Below are 27,919 nucleotides of genomic sequence, written 5' to 3'. Positions count from 1 at the left end.
ACCAAAGAGGACCTTGATCACTCTGTTGTGTGCCATGTGAGTGCTATGTCCAACAGGATGGCTGGTGGACCCAAGAAATGTTGGCCTTTGATTGGATTCAGTCTTATCTGTCTTAAAATGGTGAGTTCAACATTCCGACCTACTTGCAACTATTTAGGAAAAAAAAAAAGACATTTATTACCTCTTTTTTTTTTTGAGAGACTAGGGGGTGGGAGATCAAAAACAAAATAACCATACGAAGATTGTATATGTTCGCATGTTTGAAATTTAATGCAGTTTACTAGAGAAAGAAAACAAGATTATCATTATATTTTAAGAACAAAGATTTTTGAAAAATCTGTCAGCAGCTACTGACTTAGTTCAATAGGCAGATTCAGGGAGAAAAATGAAATAGTAATGTGATCTGCCTCCAGCCTCTAAATTCTATTTAGGATTCCTTTGTGGTAGATTTGAGTTTAGGAAATGATTTGTGCAAATAAATACTCTGTATGGATTCAAATATTGCTCACATTATGCATTAAAATGTTATGATAAATTTATTACTGCTCTGATTTATGTTTTATGTTTCCCCAAATGGTTGTTTTCTTCATGGTTCTAATTTTTGTAAACTTTCCTTTTCAGGTTGCTTCAGCAAAAACAGGTAAAATTTTTTGAAACACAAGCTTTCCCTCCCCATATTTGATGTTAATTTCCATTGCTAATTCTTGGGCTACCCTGAAATAGAAAAGCTATACCAGGAAAAATATTTAACATCTTCTGAGCACTCACACTGTGAATCTAACTGGTAAGACAATAAATACGTGGATCAAACTTAGAAATCCTCATAATATATTCCTACTGAGTACTGAGATGGATAGAAAGTCATGTAGTCATGTATTTTCTCAAATACATTTAGCCATCAGTAGAATATTATGATGATTATCATTCTAGTCAAAGAAATAAAGTTTTAAGCATAAATAGTGAAGAGTCTAATTTATATAATTTTTCCTATTTGTCTTCTGAAGAATTAGAGGAGAAAACAGAAATGTTTTTGAGTACAGGTTCAAGATTCTCTACTTTAATAAGAAAGGATTTTACACTTGTAATAGTGCATCCTTAAAACACAGAAAAAGATAACTCAGAGCTAGAAAAAGGCTTTCCTTTAAAAAGATTTTATCATTTTTCCTAAATAAATGACTAAAGGCAAAGATAATATCTCTAGAGACCTTGCCTAGCTCCTCCATTCTAGAAATCTAAGTCCCCTGAAAGGAAATGTATATTCAATGAGATTTTGATTACCTGGAGGACCCATGTAATATTGATTATATCAACAATAAAGTCTCATGGCAATTCAACTAAAATGAGAACAATTTTTATTTATTATTTTGTCTATACCACAGGAAAGGAAGTGCAAATAAGGCAATTTAAAAATTGGGTGGTTTCTTTTAAGAATTTTTTTTTTTAATTTTAAAGTAATCTCTACACCTAATGTGGACCTTGAACTCACAACCACAAGATCAGGTGCCCCCCCCCCACAAATTGGGTGTATTTAAAAAAATAAATAAATAAAATATTAAAATTTGGCATAGTTACGTATGACTGACCCATAAAATCCATGCATGTGCAATAAGTTTTCAAAAATCATCTCATGCTTTATTTTTATTTACTTACCTTATTCTTGAGAAACCTTCAGGAGTGACCATGAAGCAATGAAAAGGAGTGGTTGGCCTGATACAAAGTAACTTTTTTTTAGAAGTGGCCTTTAGGTGGACAAAATCTAGTTCTGCGTCTCTTAGAAGGTTCCAGGACACACAGGACACACTGAGCCCTCAGAACAGGTCCTTTTTTAGTCCCACACTCTCCACACCATTGGAGAGAAAGAACGGTCAGGCTGAGGTGGTGCTGTTAATTGATTCAACCCGGCTTTCCAATAAATGGGATGTGTTTTATTGACATTGTAAAGGAGGTTTCCTTCTGGGTGTGTGTATTATGGTTCTCTTCCAGCTCTGAAATAGGCTCTGTATCTGTGTTTGGCCACTGGGGCTGCGCAAGCTAATTTAGATCTCCGTGAGTTGGTAGAATGCACAGATGCTGAGAAGCAAAGGGTTTTACTTTTCACTGATCAGAGTGGTTGCTTGCAAATCTAGAGAATAAAGTTATCTCTTTCATCAAAGCAGTAAGTGGGCCAAACACAGGACTCAGAAAGAAGGAAGACTTGCTGCTAATTTCCTGAGCCTTACCCATCCCACTCGGGCTTCTCATCTCTTTAAGGGAAGCATAGTACAGAGGTGTTGATCTCTCACTGCCGTTGCTGGTCATATCCTGCCCTAGGATCACAGGCAATCTGTCTCTCCTGTGCTTACCCCAGACTCCCCCAGAATTTCACCTTCCCCGGCACTTGTCCATGGCTGTGCCATGTGGTCAGCTCTTCCAAACCCAAAACTTGCTCTTCCTGGTACACACACACACACACACACATGCACACACACACACATGCACACACCAGCCCTTCCCACCTTTCAAAGTGCCTTTGCACACACTATCTTACTTAATCATTACAACAATCCTAAGACGTAGATATTTCACATTTTTTTTTGATATTTTACATTTCAAAGTAAATCCTAAGATGTAAATATTATTAATATTCTGCATGCTCAAGGGAGAAAACGGAGGCCAGAAGAGGTTAAATGACTTGTACACGTTCCCATGCAAAAGTAAATGGCAGAGCCGGGGCTCCAACCGGGAGCTCCTGGATCCAAATCCTGTGCTGTTTCCACCTGTGTTTCATCCTGCCGACACCGGCTTCACGCATTACCCCTTCTGAGCAAAGGTGCCTCTCCCAGCTCACTTCAAGGGGCCAAGTTTTGTGGTGCCCTCAGGCCCCTTGGCGGGCCTTTGAGGAGATAGCCTATGTCATGCCAGCCTTTCAGATGCCTCTCAAACCACTCTGTGAATGCAGCCAGGCCTCACAGGAGAGAAGATAAACTGCGGGGACAAAGGAAAAAGGAGTTGCAAGACATCACAAAGTTAGTTAGAGGAAAGAAGGCAAATAACACAGGACAAGTAACTGGGAGCAGAAAAGGGATGAATGTGTGGGAGGGATGAAAGTGGGGGCCCTTGCTGGGGCTTTCTTTTTTTTTTAATATATTTTTTTAAAGATTTATTTATTTACTTCAGAGAGAGAAAGAGAGAGAGAGTGCGGCCGGGAGGGGAAAAGGGAGAGGTCATTTTAAGCAGACTCCGCACAGAGGAAGGAGCTGGATGCGGGGTTCGATCCCACGACCCTGAGATCATGACCCGAGCTGAAACCAAGAGTCAGATGCTTAACTAACCGCGCCACTCACGCACCCCTTGCTGGGGCTTTCTATCCTGCAGTGGGGGCGAGAGGACATGGATGCTTCCTGCAGAGTCACCTTATGCTTTTCCCCAGCGTATATAACTCTCATAGTTTTCTTTTGATGGCAAAGGAGACAGTCCTGGGTGATGTTCAAGGAATGTCTGGCCAGTGCACAGTGGAGACTTTGTTCAATCTTGCAGCATGGTTATTTCTGAGTCGCTGCCAAAGCCAACTCTCTGGGCTATTGGTGCAGAAAGAGAAGGTTGTCTGTGTCATGCACACTGGGATTCCGCCAGTGGGGGTCTGCTGGGGGGAGGGAGTTGACACTGGTAAATCACACGTGTGGTCTGTATTTACTTTTTCTCCTCTTTGCCCTATAATTTAGTTTGGAATTTGGTATATAGGGGTTTTCCCCAACAAATGCAGTATCATTGAACAGAAAAGGCTGAGTTCCAAACTTAAAACCAGCTATTTTTATGTGACCTTTCCTTGCACTTGGACCTCTTATACCCAGGGCATTCTCTGTGTCTGTGGATTTTTGCAATATAGTAAATCTTGTCACCATGCTGTATCACCTACCCCTGCCCCAAAGTGTAGGAATGTATACACTCTTGACATAAGCATTCATATCCCTCAGACAGACCATGGCCTGGCCCAAATGAGGGGCCACAGCGTCTCATTCTTATGCTGAGGCAGATGTTTTGATGAAGAAGGGGAGAATAAAGTTTATTTTTATTTTATGTGGAAGAATCTAAAAATGGTTCTACTCTGATAATATGGAAGTACAATGGAGCAGTCCTAAAACAACTCAATTCTCCCTCTTCTTCCATTTAGTGTTTTTTTTTTTTTTTAAGATTTTATTTATTTATTTGACAGAGAGAGAGCAAGAGAGGGAACACAAGCAGGTGGAGTGGGAGAGGGAGAAGCAGACTCCCCGCCGAGCAGGGAGCCCGATGCAGGACTCGATCCCAGGACCCCAGGACCACGACCCAAGCTGAAGGCAGATGCTTAACCATCTGAGCCACTCAGGCACCCCCCTTCTTCCATTTAGTTTAAAAACCCTGTGGGAAATGTGCAAGTGCATGGGATGGAGACATAGCCACAGCGGGGGTGGGACCCTGGCCATCAGGAGGAGGCAGTGCAGCATGGGTGAGGGGCAGGGAGGGGACACTAGCTGTGGCAGAGCAGGCCTGGGAATTCAAGAGTGCCAAGCCAGAGGAGAAGCCTCTAGAATAAAGCCCCTCGGTGACTCTCTCCTTTCTCTCAGAGTTCCTTCCCACAATCACATCCCACTCTTTTTTTTTTTTTTTTTTTAAGTAGGCTCCGCGCCCAGTGTAGGGCTCAAACTCACAACCCCAAGATCAAGGCTTGTGTGCTCCACCAACTGAGCCAGTCAGGGGCCCCACCCTTTTAGCCCCACTCTGATTTAACTCTTTGAGAAGTACAAAAAGTGCAAAATATCCTAGAGGCAACTGGGAAAAATCTCTTTTTGAAATCCTTTTCCTGAATGAGAGGTTTGAGCTTTCTGGCTCTCTTCTGGAGAATAGCTCTGCCTTTCTTTTTCTCTGTTTTGTCTTGATCCTGAAGGGCAAGGGTGCCTGGCTGACTCAGTCGGTAGAGCATGGGACTCCTGATCTCGGGGTTGTGAGTTCGAGCCCCATGTTGGGTGTAGAGATTATTTAAAAATACAATCTTTTTTAAAAAATTATTATTATTTTTAATTTATTTGACAAAGAGCAAGACAGCGAGAGAGGGAACACAAGCAGGGGGAGTGGGAGAGGGAGAAGCAGGCTTCCCCGCCAAGAAGGGAGTCCAACACGGGGCTCGATCCCAGGACCCTGGGATCATGACCTGAGCCGAAGGCAGATGCTTACACTGAGCCACCCAGGTGCCCCAAAAATAAAATCTTTTTTTAAAAAGATTTATTTATTTACTTATTTAGAGGGAGAGCTAGAGAGAGTGCAAGCAGGGGGAGGGCAGAGGAAAAGAGAGAGAGAGAGAATCTCAAGCAGACTCCCGGCTGAGCATGGAGCCTGGTGCGGGGCTTAATCCCAGGACCCTGAGATCATGACCTGAGCTGAAACCAAGAGTTGGACGCTTAACCAACTGCACCACCCAGGTGCCCCTAAAAATAAAATCTTTTTAAAAAAAGAAAATGAGGGCAAAGTTTATGTCTAAAGGATGACATGAAAATGATTTAGTCTGAGAAGTAAAATGATGAAGAAATAATCTTCATAGGTATCCTAGCTAATGTACTACTTCAAAATCTCTTCCAACGGGCACCTGGGTGGCTCAGTTGGTTAGGCATCTGGCTCTTGATTTCCATCAGGTCATGATATCAGGATTGTGAGATGGAACCCTGTGCGGGGCTCATGCTCAGCGTGGAGTCCACTGGAGATTCTCTCCCTCCCTCTGCCCCACCCCCCACTCATGCGCGAGCTCTCTCTCCCCCCTTCTAAAATAAATAAATACATAAATACATAAAATCTTCAAAATCTCTTTCAGCTCCTGAAATACCCACTATTGATCAGGCCTATTCAAAAATCAGCAACAGTATCACTGTGGAATGGGCCACAGTGCCGGGGGCCACCAGTTACCTCCTCACGGCTGAAGATGGAGACACTGTCATTGAAACCATGGTGGCCAATTCCCCGGGCACTGTGACAGGCCTGAAGGCTGCGACCTTGTACCAAATCACTGTCAGATCCATCAGTGCCACTGGGAGAAGCCAAGCATCGCCTCCGAAGCAGGCAAAGACAGGTAGCAGGATGCTTATCCTATGTTGAGCTATTGTTTGTGACCTGGATCACTTATAGGGAGGCTTCAAGTACATGATATAATTTTGTGTCATGTGAGTGCCTATGATTCAGGGCCCAGAGGCGAAAGCCACCAAATGATGTTTTTGGCAATTCAGGTATCTGTGGAGGAGGTGGTATTTAAATTCCAGATGCTTTGGAAAATAAAACCCATTTCTGGGTATCTTTAAGAACACCCCTGCTTTTAAATCTCTGAAAAAGGGATTTCTGTTTTTAACCTCAGTTATCCATAAAGACCATGCTAAGTAAAGAACACATAGAAGGGATTTTGCTACATTTTGACTTACATAAAATGAAAACATTTAGAGTTTGTCATCAGCATTACTTAAATTGAGTTGAGAAAGTTGTACCTAGGCATATTTCCAAAAGGTTGTGTGCACATTAAAATATTATAAACCATCATTTCCCCCATTGAGTTATACTATAATTACAGGGATGTTTTATATAATTTCTTACAAACCTCCAGTTGAAAGTAATGCCTAATAGTAGAGTTTTTCTGTTCCCCATTCCTCTGCCGAGTCATTTATGATTAATTTACATTTAGATAACCATTATTTAATGGGACTCTGCTGTAAATCCTTCAAAGCAAATAATTATTTCATAACATGGATGATCAACTTCAAATTACTTATTCCTAAATTTGAATTGTCCTCCATTGCAAACACATGTGTTCTTGTCCTCGTAGTGTTGGCTGCACCGATTCTAGAAGTAAGCTCTCCAAGTCCAGACTCTATCCTTGTGCAGTGGGAAGCTGTATACATGGCAATCGGATTCTCTGTGTCCATCATGCGAGCGAATGGTTTGGGTAGAATATGGAAAGAGAATACCACAAGCACCTCCTTGACGTTTACCAGTTTAGAAGCTGGGACTCTCTACACCATAAAGGCCTACGCATGGAATGCCAATGGAACACCTGGGGATGACTCTACTTGCAATCAGAGAACAAGTAAGGACTTCCCAGCGCAGCCCCCAGCAACCTCCCTTTTGATGAATGAGAGGGGCTCTGCATTGTAGCCATCAGGAGTGGTGTTAAGTGATAAGTACACTTAACAGATATTTAAATTTATCATGAGTTTATGTATAGTGCCTTGACTGTTCCTCCTCGGTGGTTTAAATGCTGACTGCATGTATAAAGATGTGCTGCTCAGCATACACAGAGCATGGCTTCTCCCTCCCTGATAGCCAACTTACTTTCAAGCATACACATTCAGTATCACACAGCAGGAGATGATTTGTGGTAGGCTTACCAGTTTCCCATACCCTTTCTAGGTTCAGACCAACAGCATAAACAAAAAGAATTGGGACAAACAGGAATTCATTTATTCAGTAGACATTTAGTGAGTGTGTGCCAACTTTGAGTGGGCATTGTTCTAGAGATCCAGCAGCAAACAAAACAAAGTTCCTGTTGTTACGGTACTTAATGCTGTGGTGGGAATCAGAGGTTCAGATATATTTCCCAAAACCTCAACTTAGACCTGAGGTCAACACGGGGTTTCCCATCACCTCCCCTCCAGTTGAAGGTTGAGAAGCTGGAGCATGGTGTGTGTTCTCTCCCCATCCCCATGGCAGGGGTACCCCAACCAAGGGATCCCACTTCCTAAGTGGAAGCCCGTACTGCATTGCTGGAGCAAGCTAAAAGAATGAGAAGGAGAGAGAGAGGGAAGGAGGGAGATTTTTTTCCTTCTCTCAAGGCAGAGTAAGCCATCCACTGACAATATGGTCTAGTAGATGCTAGACTCTCACCAACCAGATAAGCTATTTCATCCCTTGGAGAGGACCAAGGAAAGGGTGGAAAGAAACCAGAAATGTTGTCTCCAACATTTCGTACGTTTGGAGGGGAGAGGAAGCCCCATGGTCTATGGGTCAAGACAGAAATTCAGGGAGAAAAGGGTTTGCCTTTTATAATACTTCTCTCTGGTGAAATCCTAGCAAGGTGGCCCGAAGGTGATTCAGGATGGGCCCGGGGAGTCAGGATGTCTGTGATAAACCAGTGTCCCTGGGCCTTTTCCTAGACGTTCATTCATTCTTTCTTTCCGCAAACAATGATCAAGGGCCCACTATGTGCTGGACGTAGTTTAGCTGATGGGGAAACAAAATCAATTAAAGCATAATCCCTACACTCAGAGAACTGAGTGTGTCTTGGGAGAGACCAATGTATAAATCAGTGGTTACAGTTCCATGTAATAAGAGCTTTGAGAGAAGGATTTGCAGGCACAGAGCGGCTCGGGAGGAAGCCTCTCCATCTGGCTGGGGACAGGGACAGCCTTCTCCGACAAGTGACTATTTTCTTTAAGTCTCCCTCTTCAGTTGTTTCCATGTTTTAAAACTGTGTAAAGTTTATTTATTTTTTTATTTTTTTAGATTTTATTCATTTATTTGTCAGAGAGAGAGAGAGAGCACAAGCAGGGGGTGGCAGGCAGAGGCAGAGGGAGAAGCAGGTTCCCCGCTGAGCAGGGAGCCCAATGCGGGGCTCGATCCCAGGACCCTGGGATCATGACCTGAGCCGAAGGCAGACGCTTAACCGACTGAGCCACCCAGGCATCCCAATATTGTGTAAAGTTTAGATTTAGCCTTTCTTTTTTTTTTTTTTTTTTTTTAAATCTTTTTTTTTTTTTTTTTAAGATTTTATTTATTTATTTGAGAGAGAGAGAATGAGAGACAGAGAGCATGAGAGGGAGGAGGGTCAGAGGGAGAAGCAGACTCCCCGCCGAGCAGGGAGCCCGATGCGGGACTCGATCCTGGGACTCCAGGATCATGACCTGAGCCGAAGGCAGTCGCTTAACCAACTGAGCCACCCAGGCGCCCAGATTTAGCCTTTCTATTAGTTTGTGAAGGCTGTCGTAACAAAGTACCTCAAACCGACTTAAACAACAAAAATGTATTGTCTCCCAGTTTTGGAAGCCAGAAGTCCAAAATCAAAGTGTTGGCATAGTTGGCTCCTTCTGGGCTGTGAGGGAAGGATCTGTTCCAGGCCTTTCTCCTTGGCTTGTAGAAGGCACCCTTGACAGTCACATGGCATTCCCCCTGGAAGTGTATGCCTGGGTACAGACTTCCTCTTTTTATTATTTTATTTTTATTTATTTATTTTTATGAAGTGCTTCATGATTTTGCATGTCATCCTTGTGCAGGGGCCATGCTAATCCATATCATTCCAATTTTAGTATATTTGCTGCTGAAGTGAGGACAAAATTAACTGTCTTTATAAGGACACCAGTCATATTGGATAGGGCCCACCCTAATGATCTCATCTACCTAATAGCATCTACTATGACCTGTTTTCAAATAAGATGACAGTTGGAGGCACTAGGGGTTAAGACTTCGACATGTGAGTTTTGACAGGACTCAGTTCAGCCCCTAACAGCCCCCGACTACTCTACTCATTTTTCCTCCTTCTCTCATGCCCCATGAGGGAAGGGCAGGTTGTCCTAAAATGCTGCAGGTGACCCTTACTAGCCTTGGGCCCAGAATTACCCCAGAGCAGATCTGCGTCTGCAGCTAAGCTCACCATGAAACAGGGGGAGGGTCCTGTGAAGATGGCCTAGCGGGGGAACATGACAGAGCATGAGTTGAGTCTGTTTCCTCGAATGGGGCCTTCCCTGGGTCCAGAAGGTCCTGCTTTCTGCTCATATGCTAAGCAAGGAGATCTCGAATGCCTGCCAGGTGGGCCTCATTACAGCACAGATTCTGGAGAACTGAGGCCAATTTCTCTCCTTCCAGCCCAAGAGGACACTCCTCAAACTTTTTCAAGAGGATAACCCTGAAAAAAAGGAAGGCATATTTCTGAGGATGTAGACGGAAGTGTTTTTGGAGATACTAAAATGACTGCCTCAATGTGTGACCATCACACTTGATATGTTCCTTCCTGCCCTTTGATTTAGAATGGAATGAAAGTCTGCTCTTCTAGAAACAGTTATAACCTAAAAGTTTTTACAGAAAAAGTCTTAGCAGGTGTCAAAAGTAAAGAAGGGAGGGGTGTCTGGCTGGTTCAGTCAGTAGAGCATATGACTCCTGATCTTGGGGTTGTAAGTTCGAGCCCCAAGTTGGGTGTAGAGACTAATCTATAGTCAGGTAAGTGGCCAACTCTTGATTTCGGCTCAGGTCATGATCTCAGGGTCATGGGATGGAGCCCCACATCAGGCTCCACTCTCAGCGGGGAGTCTGCTTGAGATTCTCTCCCTCTGCCCCTCCCCCCCCACTAGCACTCTTTCTCTGTCTCTCTAAAAGAAATAAATAAATCTTTAAGAAATAAATAAAAAATAAAAAGTAAAGAAGGGATGTTGTTGAAGCCCAATCCGTTCAGCTTCATCAATCAATAATAGAATATTTGACCTACCACTTAATAATAACATACCCACATGGCCCTTTTGGCCCTACACATTTATAATTTCATTTAATTATTCAATCACTTGTGCTGTGCATTCACTGATTCATTCATTCAAATTATGCTTATTTACCATCTATATGTGCTAGGGACTGATCTTATTAGATCCATTTTACAGACGATAAAAAAAATTAAATAACAGAGTAAATACCATGGCCAAGGTCACATAGCTAGTCATGAGTTTGCACAGTCAATGGCAGATGTGTTACCCTAAATCCCAATGTTATGCTCTAAACACTAGCAATTCTCCTTCTATCATGGTGCCTCATCCTCCAAGCTCTGCAATGTTGGTTGTTAGGCCAGATCTTACTTTGGTTCTTGAGGCTACTGCAAAATCGTAATTGTTTCTCAAAAATCTAGGTCCTCGGGCTCCTGCCAACATTCAAGTCTCTTTTGACAGTGGGGCTCTGAAGGCCTCTGTTTCATGGGCCCCAACGGAAGGAGCTTTCAACTATACCGTGATGGCTTTGAGCAACTCTTCAGAGCTGAGCTGCCGTACAACTCTCAGCACCTGTACCATCTCCTCGCTCCAGTGTGGGACTGAGTACCTCATTTCAGTTTTAGCAAGTAATGATGCTGGGTCTAGCAAATCAACTTCCGCGGAGGCCCTGAAAACTGGTACGTAAACAAGTGTGAGATCACCGTGGGGCTGGCGACCCAGGGCGATGGCAAGAAGGGAAACAAAGACTCACCCGATGATGTTCCAGAACATTCTGGAAGCAGTGAACATGAAAGCCTGGTCCGAATGAAAGCATTGAATTGGACATTCTCATGAGTTTTAATAATGTGATAGTGACACCAGATATCAGGCATTGGAAATAGCACTTCTTCGAAAATTGGTAGGAGTCCAGGCTCCTATTCTAGTCTATCAGTAATTAATTTCCTGTATCCTTTGTGAAGTTGTACAGAGTCTAAGCTCCAGGTGGAGTGATACACAGCTCTAACTGTGCAGCGCCGAGAGCGGCCTCTTCCTTAGCTCATGCTTCACAGACCTAGGCCTGGTGGGAGGTATTTTTTAAGATAAAGATGGGCGGTCTATAATTCTTAGTATGTGTTTAAATATCTTCCCATTTTCATCTTATCAGAGAAATGAAGACTTACATATGTGGAGGTTTACTCGTCTAGTTAAAGACATCTGTATGTTTTGGTGATGGGAACTAGCATTTAGTGATGACCTTCTACGTACCAGGCACTATAAGTACTTTATTTTACTTAATTTTCATGACATCTCAATGAGGTAGGCTCTATTGTCTCCTTTTTCAGATAGAACAACTTTAGGTCCGAGAAGTGAAGTAATTTTTCCAAAGGCATACCAATAATAAGTGCTAGAGCTTCTCTTTTGACAGCTATAATTTACTCTGGATGGCACATTAGAAATGGTTATGAGGTCGGGATAGCTGAGCGTGAAGGAAGAGATAAGAATACACTTTCGAAAGCGCAGCAGATCCAAGTCAGTCATTTCATGCAGGAGAGAACCATGCAGTGTTTCCCAATCCTGGATGCACATTAAGAGAATCCGGGGAGTTTTTTAAAAATCCACCCAAGACCAATGATATCGGAGCTGCTGGGAATGGAGTCCGGGTCTGACTAGTTTGTAAAAGTGCCTCAGTTAATTCTAATGTGCAGCCGGGGTAAAGTGCCATGGAAGGAATCCTGCACATTTACGGTCGGGAGCCACCACTGCACGTCGTGTAGAACAATCAGTCAGGATCATGGGCATGGCCCACACTGATCAATAAAAGGACTATGTTTAGAAAGTGCTGTGTTTCCTGGGTTCCAGAATTGTGAAATTTATTTTAGGAAGACTGCCACTAGAGATGGCTAAAATCTTAAAAGCGTAGAGAACAAGCTTCCTTTGAAGGCGTTGCCTTCACACGGAACCGCGGCGGTATTAACCGAGGGGATCCGTGCCTGCTTCTGACATGGTCTAGCATGTACCGTGTGAGGTAAGTTTTACAACACATGAGAACGTCTCGTTGCTGTGCATGTGCTATTTGATTTATTCCTTGTCCGTCGCCTGCGGTATCCCGGACAATTGCAAAGATGCAAAGGAAATCTCCTGCAGGACTCTCAGAGCTGTTCATTATGTACCGTTTCCTAGTTGCTTGTGCCCCTGGAAGAGTGACCATCCGAGAAGATCCTCCAGGCCACCTGTCTGTGGCTTGGTCCGATGTAGATCTGGGCGATTACTACGTGGCCTTTGTGAAGAGTGATGATGGCTTGGAAGTCCACTGCAACACATCCCTCACCCAGTGCAATTTCTTATCTGAATGTGGCTTCACTTACTTTATCAGTGTTTTTGCCTATAACAAGGCAGGGCAGAGTCCTCTGGGCGATGTGTTCAATTACACCACAGGTAAGTTGCACTTGATGCTTGTAAGGGGAGTGCTGAGGTCACTAAACTCTGCAGCAGCATAGATCACCTATTGCACTACTTGACTTACATAGACTACCTGGGCTCTCACATTCTTTCCCCGATCAGGAAATTTTGGCTTCCTGGCCTCAAGCTTGACAAGAATGCAAGGCTTAGGAGTGAAAAGAGAGCAAAGAATATAGTCGTTCACACCTGCTCTGAGAAATTAAAACCTCCACCAAGCTCTACTCAGTGTTCAGCCCCCTGTGCAGGGTGCCGAAGGGGATGCAGTCCTCCCGTCTCAGGAGTTCACTCTTTCCCCAAGACCCAAAACCAGAGATGCAATTGCAAAGGCATGGTGTGGAAGGCTCTGCAGCAGGACACCTGTGTTTAAGGCCTAACTTGACCACTAACTCATTTGTAAAATGAAGATAATGACGTTTACCTTGTTAGTTTCTTAGTGTACTCCACTGCAAAATGGGACAAACAATGAGAGCATGAATATGAAAAGGTCTTTGTATGTGGTAAAGCACAGCGCAAAGTATTTTTATTAGCATCCTTATTACTGTTATTCTCCTCCACTAGGCTTGAATCTTCTCTAGAGCAGGGACTGTTTTATTTACCTCTTCATCCTCAGTGCTTATCATAGTGTGATCAGCCTATAGGAGAGCCTTGATTTTTGAAGAATGAATGGAGCGAGTGACTTGAAATTAACCATGCTGACAAATAAGAACACTATAATATCATTATGTACATAACACTACTAGCTGGATTACAATAAATTTTACCAAGATGAAGGAATCAAATAGTTGGTGCTTTTGGAATATGGATTAAGGGCTACCAATCAAGTCTCAAGAGCATAGGAGGGCTTTCCAGAAGGAGTGGCCTTGATCTGGATATTGAAAGGTGGATGGAATGTAGGTGGGGCAAGGGCATCCTAGAGAAAGTTCAAGCTGAGTTAGACATTTGTCAGAATTCATCCATGACATGATATAGGGTCTCTTCTAAGATCTACTAATATAATCATGCTTCCCCCTCCTCCAGCCGTCAGTTTTATCTGGTTAGTGTCAGGAAAGACTGATAGGATCCAGAAGCTAGACCAGGTATGATTTTTCTCATGCAGAAGAGGGGAACAACATTCCAGTATAGGGTTAGCAGCCTTTGAGGCATAGGGAAATGAGAGCATATGTGGAGTGGGGAATTGAGAAGACTGGTGTGAGGGTGCCTGGGTGATTCAGATGGTTAAGCGTCTGCCTTCAGCTCAGGTTATGATCCCAGGGTCCTGGGATCAAGTCCCGCATTAGGCTCCCTGCTCTGTGGGGAGTCTGCTTCTCTCTCTCCCTCTACCCCTCCTTCCTGTTCGTGCTCTCTCTCTCTCTCGCTCACTGTCTCTCTCTCTTGCTCTCTCTCTCTCAAATAAATAGAACCTTAAAAAAAAAGAGAGAGAAGAGAGAAGATTGGTGTGGCAGGCGATGGGGAGGCACAGCTCAACATGTAGACTGGATGCAGCTTGTAATGACCTTGGACGTCACATGCATAGGGGAATTATCCTCTATTTAGTGGGTGTTAGGCCAAGATCGGAGCTGGACGGACCTGTAGGAGATTCTCTCTCTTCTTTTTTTTTTTTTTGAGAGGGAGAGGGAGGGGAGGGACAGAGGGAGAGGGAGAGAGAGACTCTTCCCCCCCCCTTTGGATTTTATTTTATTTTATTTTATTTTATTAACATATAATGTATTATTTGTTTCAGGGGTACAGGTCTGTGATTCATCAGTCTTATACAATTCACAGCGCTCACCAAAGCATGTACCCTCCCCAATGTCCATCACCCAGCCACCCCATCCCTCCCACCCCCTCCACTCCAGCAACCCTCAGTTTGTTTCCTGAGGTTAAGAGTCTCTTATGGTTTGTCTCCCGGAGAGAGAATCTTAAGCAGGCTCCACACCCAGGCTGGAGCCCAAAGCCAGGCTCGATCTCATGAGCTGAGATCATGACCTGAGCCAAAATCAAGAATCTGACGCCTAACTGACTGAGCCACCCAGGCGCCCTGTGGAGATTCTTGCAGCAATTTAGGAGAGTGGTGGCAGAGGCTCTGGGCACCGGGAGGTCGGGTCCCTCTGACCTCATTGCTCCTTTACTGACCTCCATTCTCTCTCTGCTCCTGCTTCCAGCTCCCTGTTGTCCTACCGACATCAACCCTGTGTTGGTGTCCAGTGACAGAGTAGAGATCGTCTGGTCTCCTGTCCGCGGTGCCGAACTTTATGAAACCAAGGCTGTAGATGGGTTCACCGTGGCTGAGTGCAATGACACTGCTCCTGCTTGCACCCTCTCAGCTCTAGAGTGCGACACCAAGTACAACATCACAGTCTACTCCTTCAGCGAAGTCCGGGGCAGCAATATGTCCTGTACTTCCCAATTTATAACCACAGGTATGAGGCAGCTATGACTTCCTTCACTGACCTTTGAACAATTCACCCCAGCTACGCCCCTCAGGATGGGCATTCAGTAAGAACTGTAAAGCCACTCTGTGGGGACCATTAGAGCCCCTGTCTTACTACAGAGAGGCCGAAGAGAAGGTAGAAGAGTGGAAGTGGGAAGAAAAGAAAACCAAAAAGGAGGTCACGGGAAGAGTGGAAGGTTTCCCCAGTGATGACTTCAGCCATTCAGTTCCTCTGATTTTGGGGGGGCTTATCCGTATTCACACGATGAAGGTTAAGCCCACAAATATTTGTCTTTCTTTCTTTTTTTAGAGAGGGAGAGAGAGAGAGAGAGAGCTAGTAGGGGGGAGGGGCAGAGGGAGAGGGAGAGAGAGAGTCTTAAGCAGGCTCCACACCTAGCTCAGAGCCCCACACGGGGCTTGATCTTACAGCCCTGAGATCATGACCTGAGCCTAAATCAAGAGTTGGACGCATCTGAAGATCCAATAAAAAAAAGTTCAGATTGCCCAGAAACTTCCCAAGTTGAAGGATATAAAAATAAATTTCCACTCTTTAATTAAGAAAAAAAAAAGAGTTGGATGCTGGGTGCCTGGGTGGCTCAATCGGTTAAGTGTCTACCTTCAACTCAGGTTGTGATCTCGGGGTCCTGAGATCAAGCCTCGTGTAATGCTCCCTGCTCAGCAGGGGGGGGTCTGCTTCGCCCTCTCCCTCTGCCCCTCCCCCCTGCTTGTGCTCTCTCTCTCTCTCTCTCAAATAAATAAATAAAATCTTAAAAAAAAAAAAAACCAGAGTTGGACACTTAACCGACTGAGCCACCCAGGCGCCTCAAGACCCCAAATGTTTGTCTTAATTGCTTTTGCTTTTGGAGTTCAAAATGCCTCTTAACCTTTTCTAGTGAGTCCGACGCTATAGGAAGCTAGTACCGTGTTTCCGCACAAAGGCTCTAGGACTCTGTCCTCCGTGCTTGGTCTGGTTGAAAGTAGTGATGATCTCATTTGGGGGAAAGATCAGTTTTAGATCAAATGGCACACCTGATATTTCTGACTCACACTGTTCCAATGAATAAACTCTCTTAGCTCCTTGCAGTCCTGAGATAAAAAGCGTTTCGAAGGATGCATTCTCCACAATTAACGTGCACTGGCGACCCACCAATGATGATGCCACTTACACGGTGACAGCCCAGGGGGAGACAGGGCTGTTTTGGTGCAGCAGCAGGGGAGAGTCCTGCGCCATGGCAGGCTTGCCCTGTGGCTCGGTGTTCTCCATCACCGCGGTGGCCGAGACACAGGCTGGCCGGAGCCTGCCCAGCTACAGCGTGCCCCTAGAAACAGGTCGGTAGCAGCCTCCAGCCTGAATGTTGACTTCAGTGTGGTCCTTAGATACTGTTCTAAGACGTGAACTCTCTCATTTGATCTTCCCGGAGTGTGACAGAAATACGTTAAACTCATAAACAGCCCCAGTCTCAGAAAATAAGATTTGCAACCCTGGGACGCGGTTTCTGTAAAAATGTCATCAGAAGACTCTAATATAGTCATATGCTGACCTCAAAGGAGGGGTACATGGACTCTACAAAACATGCGTTTGAATTCATACTCCTCCGTGACATACCTCCCAAAACAGCTAGCAAGCGGCCAAATGAGCTGGCTTATTTTTTATTTCTTTGGCTCAGCCCTTTCAAATCTTTCTGTAGAAAATGCTTTCTGAGTTTCAGTTTTCTAATTGGTAAAAGGGGGATCATGGGTTCCTGGGAGGGGGCACGGCATGGGGCGGGGTGTGAATGTTAATGCTGCAAGCACTTAGCAAGGTGCCTGATACATAGTAAGAGCTTGGTAAGAGCATGCTGTTCCCGCTTCATACTGCTGGGTGTAAAGCAAATTTAGCAAATTACTTAAAGCCTTTGGACATTATTTTCTCTTATGTACAAAGGATGGCACTTTGGACTATAAAAGTTGGAACATAAAAAGCAGCAGAACAGAGACAATGCCCAATATTCAGGAAGATTCTAGATAACCTATATCCTGAATCATGGGCCCCTGAAAAATTGATAATTGGCTGTGATAGTCTTAGGTGGCTAAAAATACTACAAGCTTTTATATCAATAATGCACTATGAAATGCATGAAAAAGGCAAAATACATTTAATTGTAAAAGCTATAAAATGTTACATTGAGAGAAGAGGTGAATGCAGCCGTTGCTTTGAAATTTGCAACTGAGATCGCTAAGGTTGGGGAACAACAAAGGATTTCTTCCTTATTCTGAAAAAAATTGGAGCTCACATTACCCACAGCTAGTTAGTGCTCCACCTTCTTGAGAAAAGCACTCCCTATGTACACTTGATGTTAAATAACGTATCTGAGGGTGTGAGATTTTGCTTAACAAAATGAGATTTTGCTTAACAATGGAAGGTTTGAGAAATTTAGGATATTGAATGAAATACAGACAAAATACCATTCTTGGTTGTTTTCCACAATAAATCCCCAATTCTTTCTCTTTTTCCCCATCTAAGCGCCATGCTGTCCAGCTGGTCTGACAGTAACTCAGGTCACCCAGTCGGTAATCAATGTGAGCTGGACTGTTGGGACCGGGGCCCAAACCTATGTGACAGTTCTGGAGTCGCACACCGGACAGTCGAGGTGTCTCACCCATCAAAACCAGTGCCTCCTGGGATGCATCTCCTGTGGCGTCAATTACACGGTGGCATTAAAAGCGATTAGTGCCACTGGGTTGACTGCAGACTGCACCTACCGAAGTTATTCCTCCAGTAAGTGACTTCTAAACCCCAGCCCTGGAGCACCAGTAAGGATTTTGACTATTATAAATCCAGACACACGCCCCTCCTTCTCATCTAAAAAGATGCTACCTCTCCAGCTAGCTAGCTTTATCAATTTAGATTACTTTCTAAAATGTTTACAGTTTTCCTCTTCACTTAGAACCTCAAAGCTTCAGAGGCTTCTGTTGGTGGTTGGTGAATTGATTCCCTTGGTAACACAGTTCAGGTATATTTTTCCTGAAGGGAGGACCGATTTTTGTATGGCACGGTTCCCCGCAGCACAGAGTAACTCAGTCTGTCAGAGTTTTCAGAAAGCATTGAGGTCACACATTCTGTTTGGCTTGAATTCTTTTCTTCTCATTATATTATGCTACTACCTCTCTCTTCTAAACCACGCCAGTCCCTTCTCTGGTTTCTTATTTCAACAGGCTAAAAGAGCACTGTCTACTGACAGTTTTGGATCTTGTTCTTCACAAAGACCAAATCATTAGGGAGTAGCAGGGGGAGGTAGAAGTGGTACAGGGTTAGCAAATAAGGTTCTCTTGTATGATTCTGGCCCACTGAAGTGGCTGCTTGGAACACTGTTTTGGAAAAGAAACAAGAAAAGGAATGGAAAGGAAAAAGAAAAGAAGAGAAAAGAAAACTCCTAAAAATCCCTTTTTTTTTTTTTTAAAGATTTTATTTATTTATTTGACAGAGACAGAGATAGCGAGAGCAGGAACACAAGCAGGGGGAGTGGGAGAGGGAGAAGCAGGCTTCCCGCTGAGCAGGGAGCCCGATGTGGGGCTCGATCCCAGGACCCTGGGATCATGACCTGAGCCGAAGGCAGATGCTTAACGACTGAGCCACCCAGGCACCCCTAAAAATCCCTTTTTAACGAGAAAGAGTACAATGATCAGTTAGTTGTATCTGCCCCAGGGCATGGAATGGGAGAGCTGAAATATAATTTTGCCACCCCAGGGGCAGTAGAAAGAGTCTTCAAACAGGGCCTAAGGACGTGGCTTCTTATAAGCTACGTTGCCTTATCTTCCCTGACCCTGTTTCCTCAGTGGTAAGAGAAATAGTAATAACTATAATGTGAAAGCATTTATAACATGCTATACACAAGTCAGCTGTTTCATACTTTCTTTGGATCCCTTTTTTTCCATTAGATTTGCTACCTAAATTCTAACCCTGATATCCAGTTCTGGGAATATGGCCCACTGCTTATCTTCACATTTAAAAAAACTTTTTTTTTTTTTTTTAAAGGAAAGACTAAATCCAATGAACCTGATTATCTATAACTGAATTTTTAAATCATTATACAACAACATTTTTATCTTAGTTACTGAGTAACCCACCATTTGGTGCCCTGCTTGACACACAATGTGTGACCTGCTCAAGGCATTTAGAAAAGAAAAAAAGAAGGACCTAGTGAGCTCGCATGGACAAAGTGTGGACGAGCAAAGCCTGGTCACTGGACCGCTGTGTAAGCGACTGCTTCCCAGGTGTCATGCTACTCAGCTAGCAAAATAGGTCTTTCCAATTAAAGCTGAATGCAGTTAATTTAAATTCAATCCCGCTAAAGTCATATGGAACTAGGGCACTATGAAAGCTCTAGACAAGGATCCTGTGCATTTGACTCACATAGTTTGAGATGCAATATGTATCTGCCAAGTGGGGACTTTTGGACTCACCACTGTTCTCTATTAAAAATGCATGGCCCACCTCACCAGCACACATGGATTTCTAATCATGGAAAGAACCTGAGTACCCCTTCAAAGAATGCTCTAATCCTATATTATTTAGGTTACTTATATTCTTTCCCCATAGTAATAAGGGCCACGTTTATCCGATGGTGGAGTAAGTGATTTGTGCCTGTTTGTTTTTATCCTTCAGGTGCCTGCTGCCCTTTGGGAGTGCAATTGTACAGGCTGGGCCCTAATGGCATTCGGATCTACTGGCAAGCCTCCAGGGGCTCTGCCAATTACAGCACTGACCTCCATGGTTCCAAAGGCATTTTCACGTGTGCCCCAAGCGCTGGCCTCAGTTTTTGTGATGTCACCGAGATACCCTGTGGGGATGTATATACCGTGATGGTCTCACCAGTCGCTGAGACAGGACTGAAGCTTACTTTCTGCCCCAAAAAAATATATTCAGGTAGATCAGGTTACAACCCTTTATTTAAAACTAACTCTGAACTCAGTCTGTGAGTTAAGCCTCAGAGCAATCACACTTATTTGCTATGTAGGAAGGTCAAAAAGGTGGGAACTTTTTACATCCTGCGGGTGGATTCTGGCTATGGGGACCTCAAGCTTCTTTGGAATTGTGATGCTTTCTTATCATGTGATTCGGAGACACTCCTCTCTCAGCTGTCCCTTTCTTTTTCAGAAAACGGACCAGATGCTTGCTGTTTAAATAGTAAAGCAGATTTAAAATGATCTTCTGCTTTGAGATTTGGAAATAGATTTTTAACATAGTCTCAGAGATAATGAAAGACACCCTGAAACGTTGGAAATTAAGAGACTTGAATCTTTGTTTGCACAAGTTCAGACTTATGACTGAGGAGAAGTCGGAGGATCAGGAAAAAAATGAATTTATAAATCATAAGCTAGGTTTGGAAATATGAGTGGGCAGGCAGCCTGTGATCACAAAACAAGACCGTCAGTAACTGCCGTCTCACCAGAGCTGGTGGAGAAACAGTAGCAGTTCTCCTGCTCTGTATGCCACCAGCACCTTCTGCTCCCTTGCCCAGGGCATAGTCATATATTTTTTTATACATTTCTAAAAAAAATTTTTAAAGAAAAGAGATGATAAGGCCCTAGAATTTTATAGGTGATCACAGGAAGGGGAATAAGTATGGGCTCAGAAATCTTTACTGATGGGGCACCTGGGTGGCTCAGTCGGTTGGGCATCTGCCTTCAGCTCAGGTCATGATCCTGGGGTCCTGGGATCGAGTCCCACATCGGGCTCACTGCTCAGCGGGGAGTCTGCTTCTCCCCCTGCCCCTCCCCCTACTCGTGCTTCCTCTCTCTCTCTCAAATAAATAAATAAAATCTTTTAAAAAAAGAAATCTTTACTGATAACCAGAATCTAAAATTCCCAATTATGTGTAGGTGACAAGAAGACACAAGTGGCCCCTGGACAGAACCAGGCCAGCTCCTCTTGCTGGTGTTCTTGCTGCCCTTGGCTGCCATGCTCTGATTCCTTGTTTTTTCATTATCTTGTCCACAGGACAAGCTGGCCCAAAGTACTGCCCTATGGGAAGGGACAGGAATAGCTTCTTGGGGTGAGGATCAGCTCTTCAGGAAAAAGAGACTTTCGCTCAATAACAGTGCTTCATCATATCTGCATTATGTTTTATAGTTTATCTAGTGTTTTCACATTTGGTGTCTCATTGAATGTTCAAAATAACTCTATGGTTAGGTTCAACAAATTTTATTATCTCCGATTTATAAATGAAAAAACCAAAGTTTCCAGGCTCCCATATCTCTATCTATAACCCTTCATTTATTTATTTGTCAGAGAGAGGGAGAGCACAAGTGGAGGAGGGGCAGAGGGAGAAGCAGACTCCCCACTGAGCAGGGAGGCCGATGCAGGGCTCCATCCCAGGACCCTGGGATCATGACCCGAGCCGAAGGCAGACGCTTAACCGACTAAGCCACCCAGGCATCCCAACGCTTCTCTTCTAACCCCTAAATTCATATTCCTATACCTCTACCTGGAGGTGCCCCAGGCACTTCAACTCCTCAGGGCCAAAGGGAACTCCTGATCTTCTCCTGCAATTTCTAATCTTCCTTCCGGCATCCTTGTTTCGGGTATGAGAGCTGGAAACCAGCTTCCCTCTCCCTCACCCTCCATATCTCAGGGGTCTCCAAGTCCTGTCCTGTTCACTTCATGATGGTTTTTTTTTTAACTTTTTAAGTAATCTCTGCACCCAACATGGAATCCAAACTCACAACCCCAAATTCAAGGGTCACATGCTCTTCCAACTGAGCCAGCCAAGCACCCCCATGATGGTTTTTATTTATTTTTTTCAAAGATTTTTTTATTTATTTGAGAGAGAGAGAGAGAGAGAGAGCAGATGAAGAGGGGGAGGGGCAGAGAGAATTAGACTCCCCGCTGAGCAGGGAGCCCGATGGGGGGCTCAATCCCAGGACCCTAAGGTCATGACCTGAGCCAAAGGCAGCTGCTAGACCAACTGAGCCACCCAGTCACCCCTCATGATGGCTTTTAAATCCAAATTCTCTTCTCTCTCCTACACCTACAGTTATATGATAGGTCCTCACCACTTCTACCCTAGAATACTGCACCAGTCTTGTCTTCCTGAGCTCATGCCAGCCTCCATACTATTACCAGAGTTGTCATTCCAGGACACTGATCTGATTGTGTTTCTTCTATGCTTCAGAGTCCTCAAAGTATTCCATTGCCCAATAGGATAAAAGTCAGTACTTTGAGCGTGGCATTCAAGGCTCCTCCTAGTTTGTCTGTAGTTGGTCTTCCTACACCTGCATTGTGCAATAGATATTTAATGCAAGCCATGTATGAAAAGATTTAAATTTTCTAGTAGCCACATTAAAAAAATTAAAAATAGGGGTGCCTGGGTGGCTCAATCGGTTAAGTGTCTGCCTTTGGCTCAGGTCATGATCATTCACACACATCTGCCCTCACCACACACATATTCCATGCCGTATCGTGCTTCTGAGCTGATGCAGTACTCTCCTCTTTGCCTGGAATTTCACCTCCACCAAGGGAACTCCACCAGCACAAATCTCCTCTCCTCTGTGAAGTCTTCTCCAATTCCTAGAGGCTGATTTCATCTTCTTGCTCCCTCCTTTATGACCCCGTATGACCCGCATCTTTACCACACCATATGACTGTGAGTTGAAAATGTGTTACTTTCCCTAATAAATGCTCATCTCTGGACTCTCGACACATAGCACATAACTATCACCCAATATATTTTAAATTAAAAAATTAATGAATTAATGAGTTTCTGTGTTTGCCTATGATCCTACAGCCAGTATGTTAGCCACCAGAAGTCCCTGTTAGCTAGAGCTCTAATACCCTCTGGTGGGATGCCATCTCAAGGCTGCCGTCACTCCACTTTAGTAAGGATTGGGTGTCTAGACTCAAGTTAGGGAATCCATCTCTCTGGTAAAAACCAGGTGTCTGGGGGAAATTTTTTGGTTTTGTTTTTTGGGTTTCCTTTTTTCAATATCAGTGATGCCTTCCTTTGATAATTAGGACAATACTATAAATGCTACTAATGACTATTAAATATTGAGGGTATGTGCCTGGCACTACCCTAAGGGCTTTACATATACTAACTCAGTTGATCCCTGTAACCACCTTATGAGGTTGGCGTTCTAATTCTTACCACTTTACAGATAAACTAAAACACAGAAAAGTGAAGTGACTTCCCCAAGTCATACTGCTGGTAGCTATCTCCTCTTATCACTCAAGCTGGTTCTTATTCACTCTTTGGTTGACTAACCCATTATTCTTTAAGTTATATCTTCACCATCTTTTTTAAAAATATCTTCACCATCTTACGTATGTCAGTTAATATGTTTTAAATGCTTTTGTTGTTATTCATTACAGTAACCTGCTCTGGAAGTACGCTTGGAATGGGTAAGTCATTTTTCTCATGGATAAAATAGAAGAGAATTTTTGTTGTTGCTCTTTCGGGTGATGTAATGAAGTAGGAATCAAAGCTGACTCGGTGATGTGAGAGGTTCTTGGCCTCCCCTCCCACAACTTTTCTCCCCTACTAGAATACCTCCCCTCAGATTCCGCCGGTTGAGATGGATTCCTTTGCAGTCGGAAGTCTTTTCAGTCTCCTAGGGTCCCACAGGAGAATGTAAATCCGGTTCAGTAGAGGCAGCTGTTTCATCCTTCACTTCAGAGACTGGTTCCCAGCCCTGCTGGACAGTGAGTCACCTCGAGAGCTTAAAAGTAATTGATGTCTGGTCTTTATCCCCACAAAATCTGATTTAATTGGTCTGGGGTAAGTCTGGGCATCGGGATTTTTCAAAGCTCCTTAGGTGATTCTAAAGCAGAGCCAAGCTGGAGAACTGCAGCTTTCAAGCAGACCTTCTCAAACTTTATTGTGCACACGAGTCACCTGGGGCCTTGTTAAAACTAGATTCTGATTTGGTAGGTGTGGGAGGATCTGAGACTTTGCACTTTAACAAGGTTCAGGTGATGCCAGTGACATCGAGGCTGCGTGTCTGACCACACTTGCAGTAGCCAGGTGTTAGAGGGAATCTGTCAACAGCTTGCAAAGAGCCAACATGTCTGCTTCTAGTTTGCAAGGGTGGATATGCCCCATGGGGGAAATGGGGGTGCTAAAGGGGAGTTGGAGTAAGGATAAGTCCTATGTTCAGGACTGATCTTGGCTAGGAGGCTACTAGCCGGACATGGAGGCTACTCCTGGGAAGGGCTGCAGGGATGACCACGGAGCTGTGAGTGCTGACCCAGTGAGTAGCATGGGCTGCTTCACGAGGAATCCTTGCCATGTCTTCTAGGGACCTGCTTGGTCTGGGGCTTTGGGAAAACCCCCAGGGAATATTATCAACCCCAAACTACAGACAGGATGGACACACACACAGAACCACTTTCCCAGTCAGACATGGCTGACCTCAGAGGCTCGGAGTGGAAATGAAGTCTTCCTATCAGTAAACCCCACAGGAGAACCTCCCAGTTTGGGCCAGCTCTCCATCCAACACTTCCACTGGCAGGAAGTGGGTCTGGAGTCTCCCTCCGCTGCCTTATTCTCTCTTTCCTTTCCTGGTCCATTGCTTCTCTGAGGACAGCAGGACACATGCTTTCCAATTCTTGTCCACCAGCAGGTCTGAGAGAAGTACAAGCCCCATTCATTTTTTTTTAAGATTTTATTTATTTGTCAGAGAGAGGGAGAACAAGCAGGGGGAGCGGCAGGCAGAGGGAGAAGCTCAGCAGGGAGCCAGATGTGGGGCCTGATCCCAGGACCCTGGGATCATGACCTGAGCCGAAGGCAGATGCTTAACCGACTGAGCCACCCAGGCGTCCCAAGCCCCATTCATTTTTAAAAGGTTTTTGTTTCCAGCGACTATCGGGAAACCAGCCTAGCTTATTAAAAACAAACTGAGGAAACTTCTAAATTATAAAAAAAATTTGCTTTAAAAAACTCCCAGAGGACTCATGACCACAAGCCCTGGTCTTCAGTGAAACGTACACAGGCCTGGGTCTGCATTTTTGGAAACTGTCCAGTATTGGGACAGTATTTAACCAGTGTTCCCCTGAGCCGCAGAGGGGTAATAGATGTGACTTGGGGCCCCTGGCAGGAGACAAGTATTGTGTTATAGAGGCCTTCCCTAAAATTTTGTTAAAGACAGAGTTGCAATGCTTTTTAAAAAAATGCTTGAAAACCATCACTCACAGACTTTGCTACTCATCAGCATCACCAGAAAGCTTGTTCAAAATGTATAGTCTCAGGGGGCACCTGGCTGGCTCAGTCAGAAGAGCATGTGATTCTTGACCTCAGGGGTTGTGAGTTCAAGCCCCACCTTGGGTGTAGAGATTACTTAAAAAAAAATATTCAGAAAAATGTTTTATAAATGTGCAATCTTAGGCCCCACTCTGATTTATTAAATCCTGAGGTTATTCATATGCATATTCAAATTTGAGAAATACTGCTTAGGTATTAATTCTCAAACTTTGATGTATATAAGAATCTCTTGGAGAGCTGATAAGGAATGTAGAGGGATGCCTGGCTGGCTCAGTCGGTAGAGCATGCGACTCTTGATCTTGGGGTCCTGAGTTTGAGCCCTATGTTGGGTGTAGAGATTACTTTTAAAAAATGTAGATGCCCAGGCCTGTTGAGGTGGGATAAGGCAGACGCTCAACGACTGAGCCACCTAGGCGTCCCTAGAGAGCACTTAATAAATGGTAGTTATTATTAATTCAGGATCCATTTAAGCTTATCTCATGCTCTATTATGTGCCAGTTATTAACATTTTAAGTTGCTACTTCAAAAAGATATTTGCATTGTAACCTCAGTTCTCATAATACCCTAATTCATTGGTTCTCAAAGCATGGTCCCAGGGCCAACAGCATGAGCAACATCTGGGAACCTCTTAGAAATACAATTTGTGGGGCTCCACCATAGACCTAATGAGTGATGAGTCAGAAATTCCAGGCTTGGGGCCCAGCAATCTTTGTTTTAACAAGCCCTCTGAGTGATTCTGATGCACGCTAACGTTTGAGAACCACAGCCCTAATTCAAAGAAGCTACTATGATGCTGGAAGTTTGATTCAGGTTGGAAAAGAAAGGGAAAACAATCTCCCTGAGGCAAGGGGGCTCTAACAGGAGGTAGCCTGACATCACTCCGTGGAGGCATTCTTTGTCCTCAGCATCCAGCCTCACCTGCACTTGCAGGGGAATTTTCCTCCCCAAAACTACCTCAGCAGTTAAATGGGGTTATTATGTTGTCCCTACACAGCCCCTTGAATCAGTAAAACGTGGGAGCTGTCTGAGAACACAACAAATTGGCCTGGGGATAGAGAGGAAATTCTTTGTCCTGAGTCGGCAGTCTGAGCTCTAAGAGCCTGTGGGTGGGGTCATTTCCTAAAGTACCCTGGTTAGTTGGAACCTACTGGTCAGTTTCTTCTTGCCCTTTGAACAGTTCAGATTGTCTTAATTTCCTGTTTTCTTGCCATGAAGTGCTACAAAAACAGCAATTCAAATCAAAACACCAAGCTAACTCTCAGAGACATTTGAGGACTTTTTAATTTAAGAAAATGTCTGTGTATTTAATGTATCTTGTGGCTTCTTCCCTTTCCTTGCCCTTTCAGTGATTTACAGAGGGAAAAGAAATGCCCAGAATGACACAGTGAGCCACCGATAAAAACAGAGGCTTAACCTAGTGAGTAACTTAAATTGAAAGGGTATGAGTCAAAGGCAAAGTTTTTTGGCTTTGTTTTTAAAAAATTCTTCCCATATCTTTTGCAGGGTTGATTCACTTGTTAGTGTGATTAGAGGGGGAAAGCTCTATTAGAATACAACAATGTCTCTAGGGTAGAATAAGCTCTCTTGGCCTCTGGAAGGACAACTCTGACTCCACTTCCTGAAGGCAGGCAAGGTCAGGTGTGTCCTCACCTGCACAGGAGTTCAAGATCTGCTATGGAGATGACTCAGTAGAGAAATTAATCCAGAAAGTGCTCTGGAAGACTGCCACAGTGAGCTTGCACACTGGGAAAGTTCTGGAAACATAAAAAGGTTTGCTTCGCAGAAACTGTCTCTGAGATTTCATATCCAAACACCACACAGACTTCCACACATGCACTTCATAGCTATTTCATGGACACCGGCACTTGCCATGCAGCCTTCTTGCCATTCAAGGGCTGCAAATGTTCACTCCCGGAGAGCTTGAAATCAAGCCACCACGCAGAGACCCTGCTCATCTCAAGACAGACCTCCAGCGGGACCTCGGTGTGGGTTGGAGAAAGCAGCTTCCAGGACAGCGTTTGTAGTGTTCGCCAAGCCAGAGCATCATGTGATGTTACCTCTGCGTGAGCATCTGGGCAAGCAAAGCTGCTGGCCTGTTGCTGGAAGGATTGCAGTCAAGGCTGTGAGTGAGCAAAGATGTCAATGGAGGGACAGCCAAAGCAAAGCCTTCCTCAGTGGCAGACTGACATGCACACATCTTTTGCGGGGAGGACCATCAATCTTTTTGGTCACATCCCCCACTCACACTGCATTATTTTCATCTTTGGAGAGGAAAGACAATGATATATAATATAAATCTGTTGTACCTAGAAAAATGTTTGTACTTTGAAGGCTTATTAAAAAATAGTGTGAGTAGGGGTACCTGGGTGCCTCAGCCG

At 44.2% G+C, this 27,919-nt stretch overlaps 1 protein-coding gene and 1 non-coding gene across 2 annotated transcripts; one reads left to right on the top strand and one right to left on the bottom strand.

Moving 5' to 3' along the window:
- FNDC7 (fibronectin type III domain containing 7) lies at window positions 1-27,915 on the top strand. Its single transcript, XM_032416056.1, has 13 exons — window positions 1-120; window positions 622-640; window positions 5,822-6,076; window positions 6,818-7,078; window positions 10,874-11,131; window positions 12,615-12,869; window positions 15,035-15,292; window positions 16,378-16,632; window positions 17,807-18,061; window positions 19,949-20,209; window positions 23,654-23,683; window positions 26,888-26,958; window positions 27,045-27,915. The coding sequence occupies exons 1-12, from the start codon at window positions 46-48 to the stop codon at window positions 26,938-26,940; spliced, it is 2,235 nt and encodes a 744-aa protein (XP_032271947.1). The 5' UTR covers window positions 1-45; the 3' UTR covers window positions 26,941-26,958; window positions 27,045-27,915.
- Window positions 9,216-9,313, bottom strand: LOC116626876. The gene has a single exon (XR_004298365.1). It is a non-coding gene; the product is annotated as a U6 spliceosomal RNA (small nuclear RNA).
- Window positions 27,916-27,919: the final 4 nt, after the last annotated feature.

This window comes from Phoca vitulina, unplaced genomic scaffold (genome assembly GCF_004348235.1).
Source record: "Phoca vitulina isolate PV1807 unplaced genomic scaffold, GSC_HSeal_1.0 scaffold2, whole genome shotgun sequence".
Classification (NCBI taxonomy): domain Eukaryota; kingdom Metazoa; phylum Chordata; class Mammalia; order Carnivora; family Phocidae; genus Phoca; species Phoca vitulina.
This window is presented reverse-complemented; position numbering and strand designations above follow the sequence as displayed.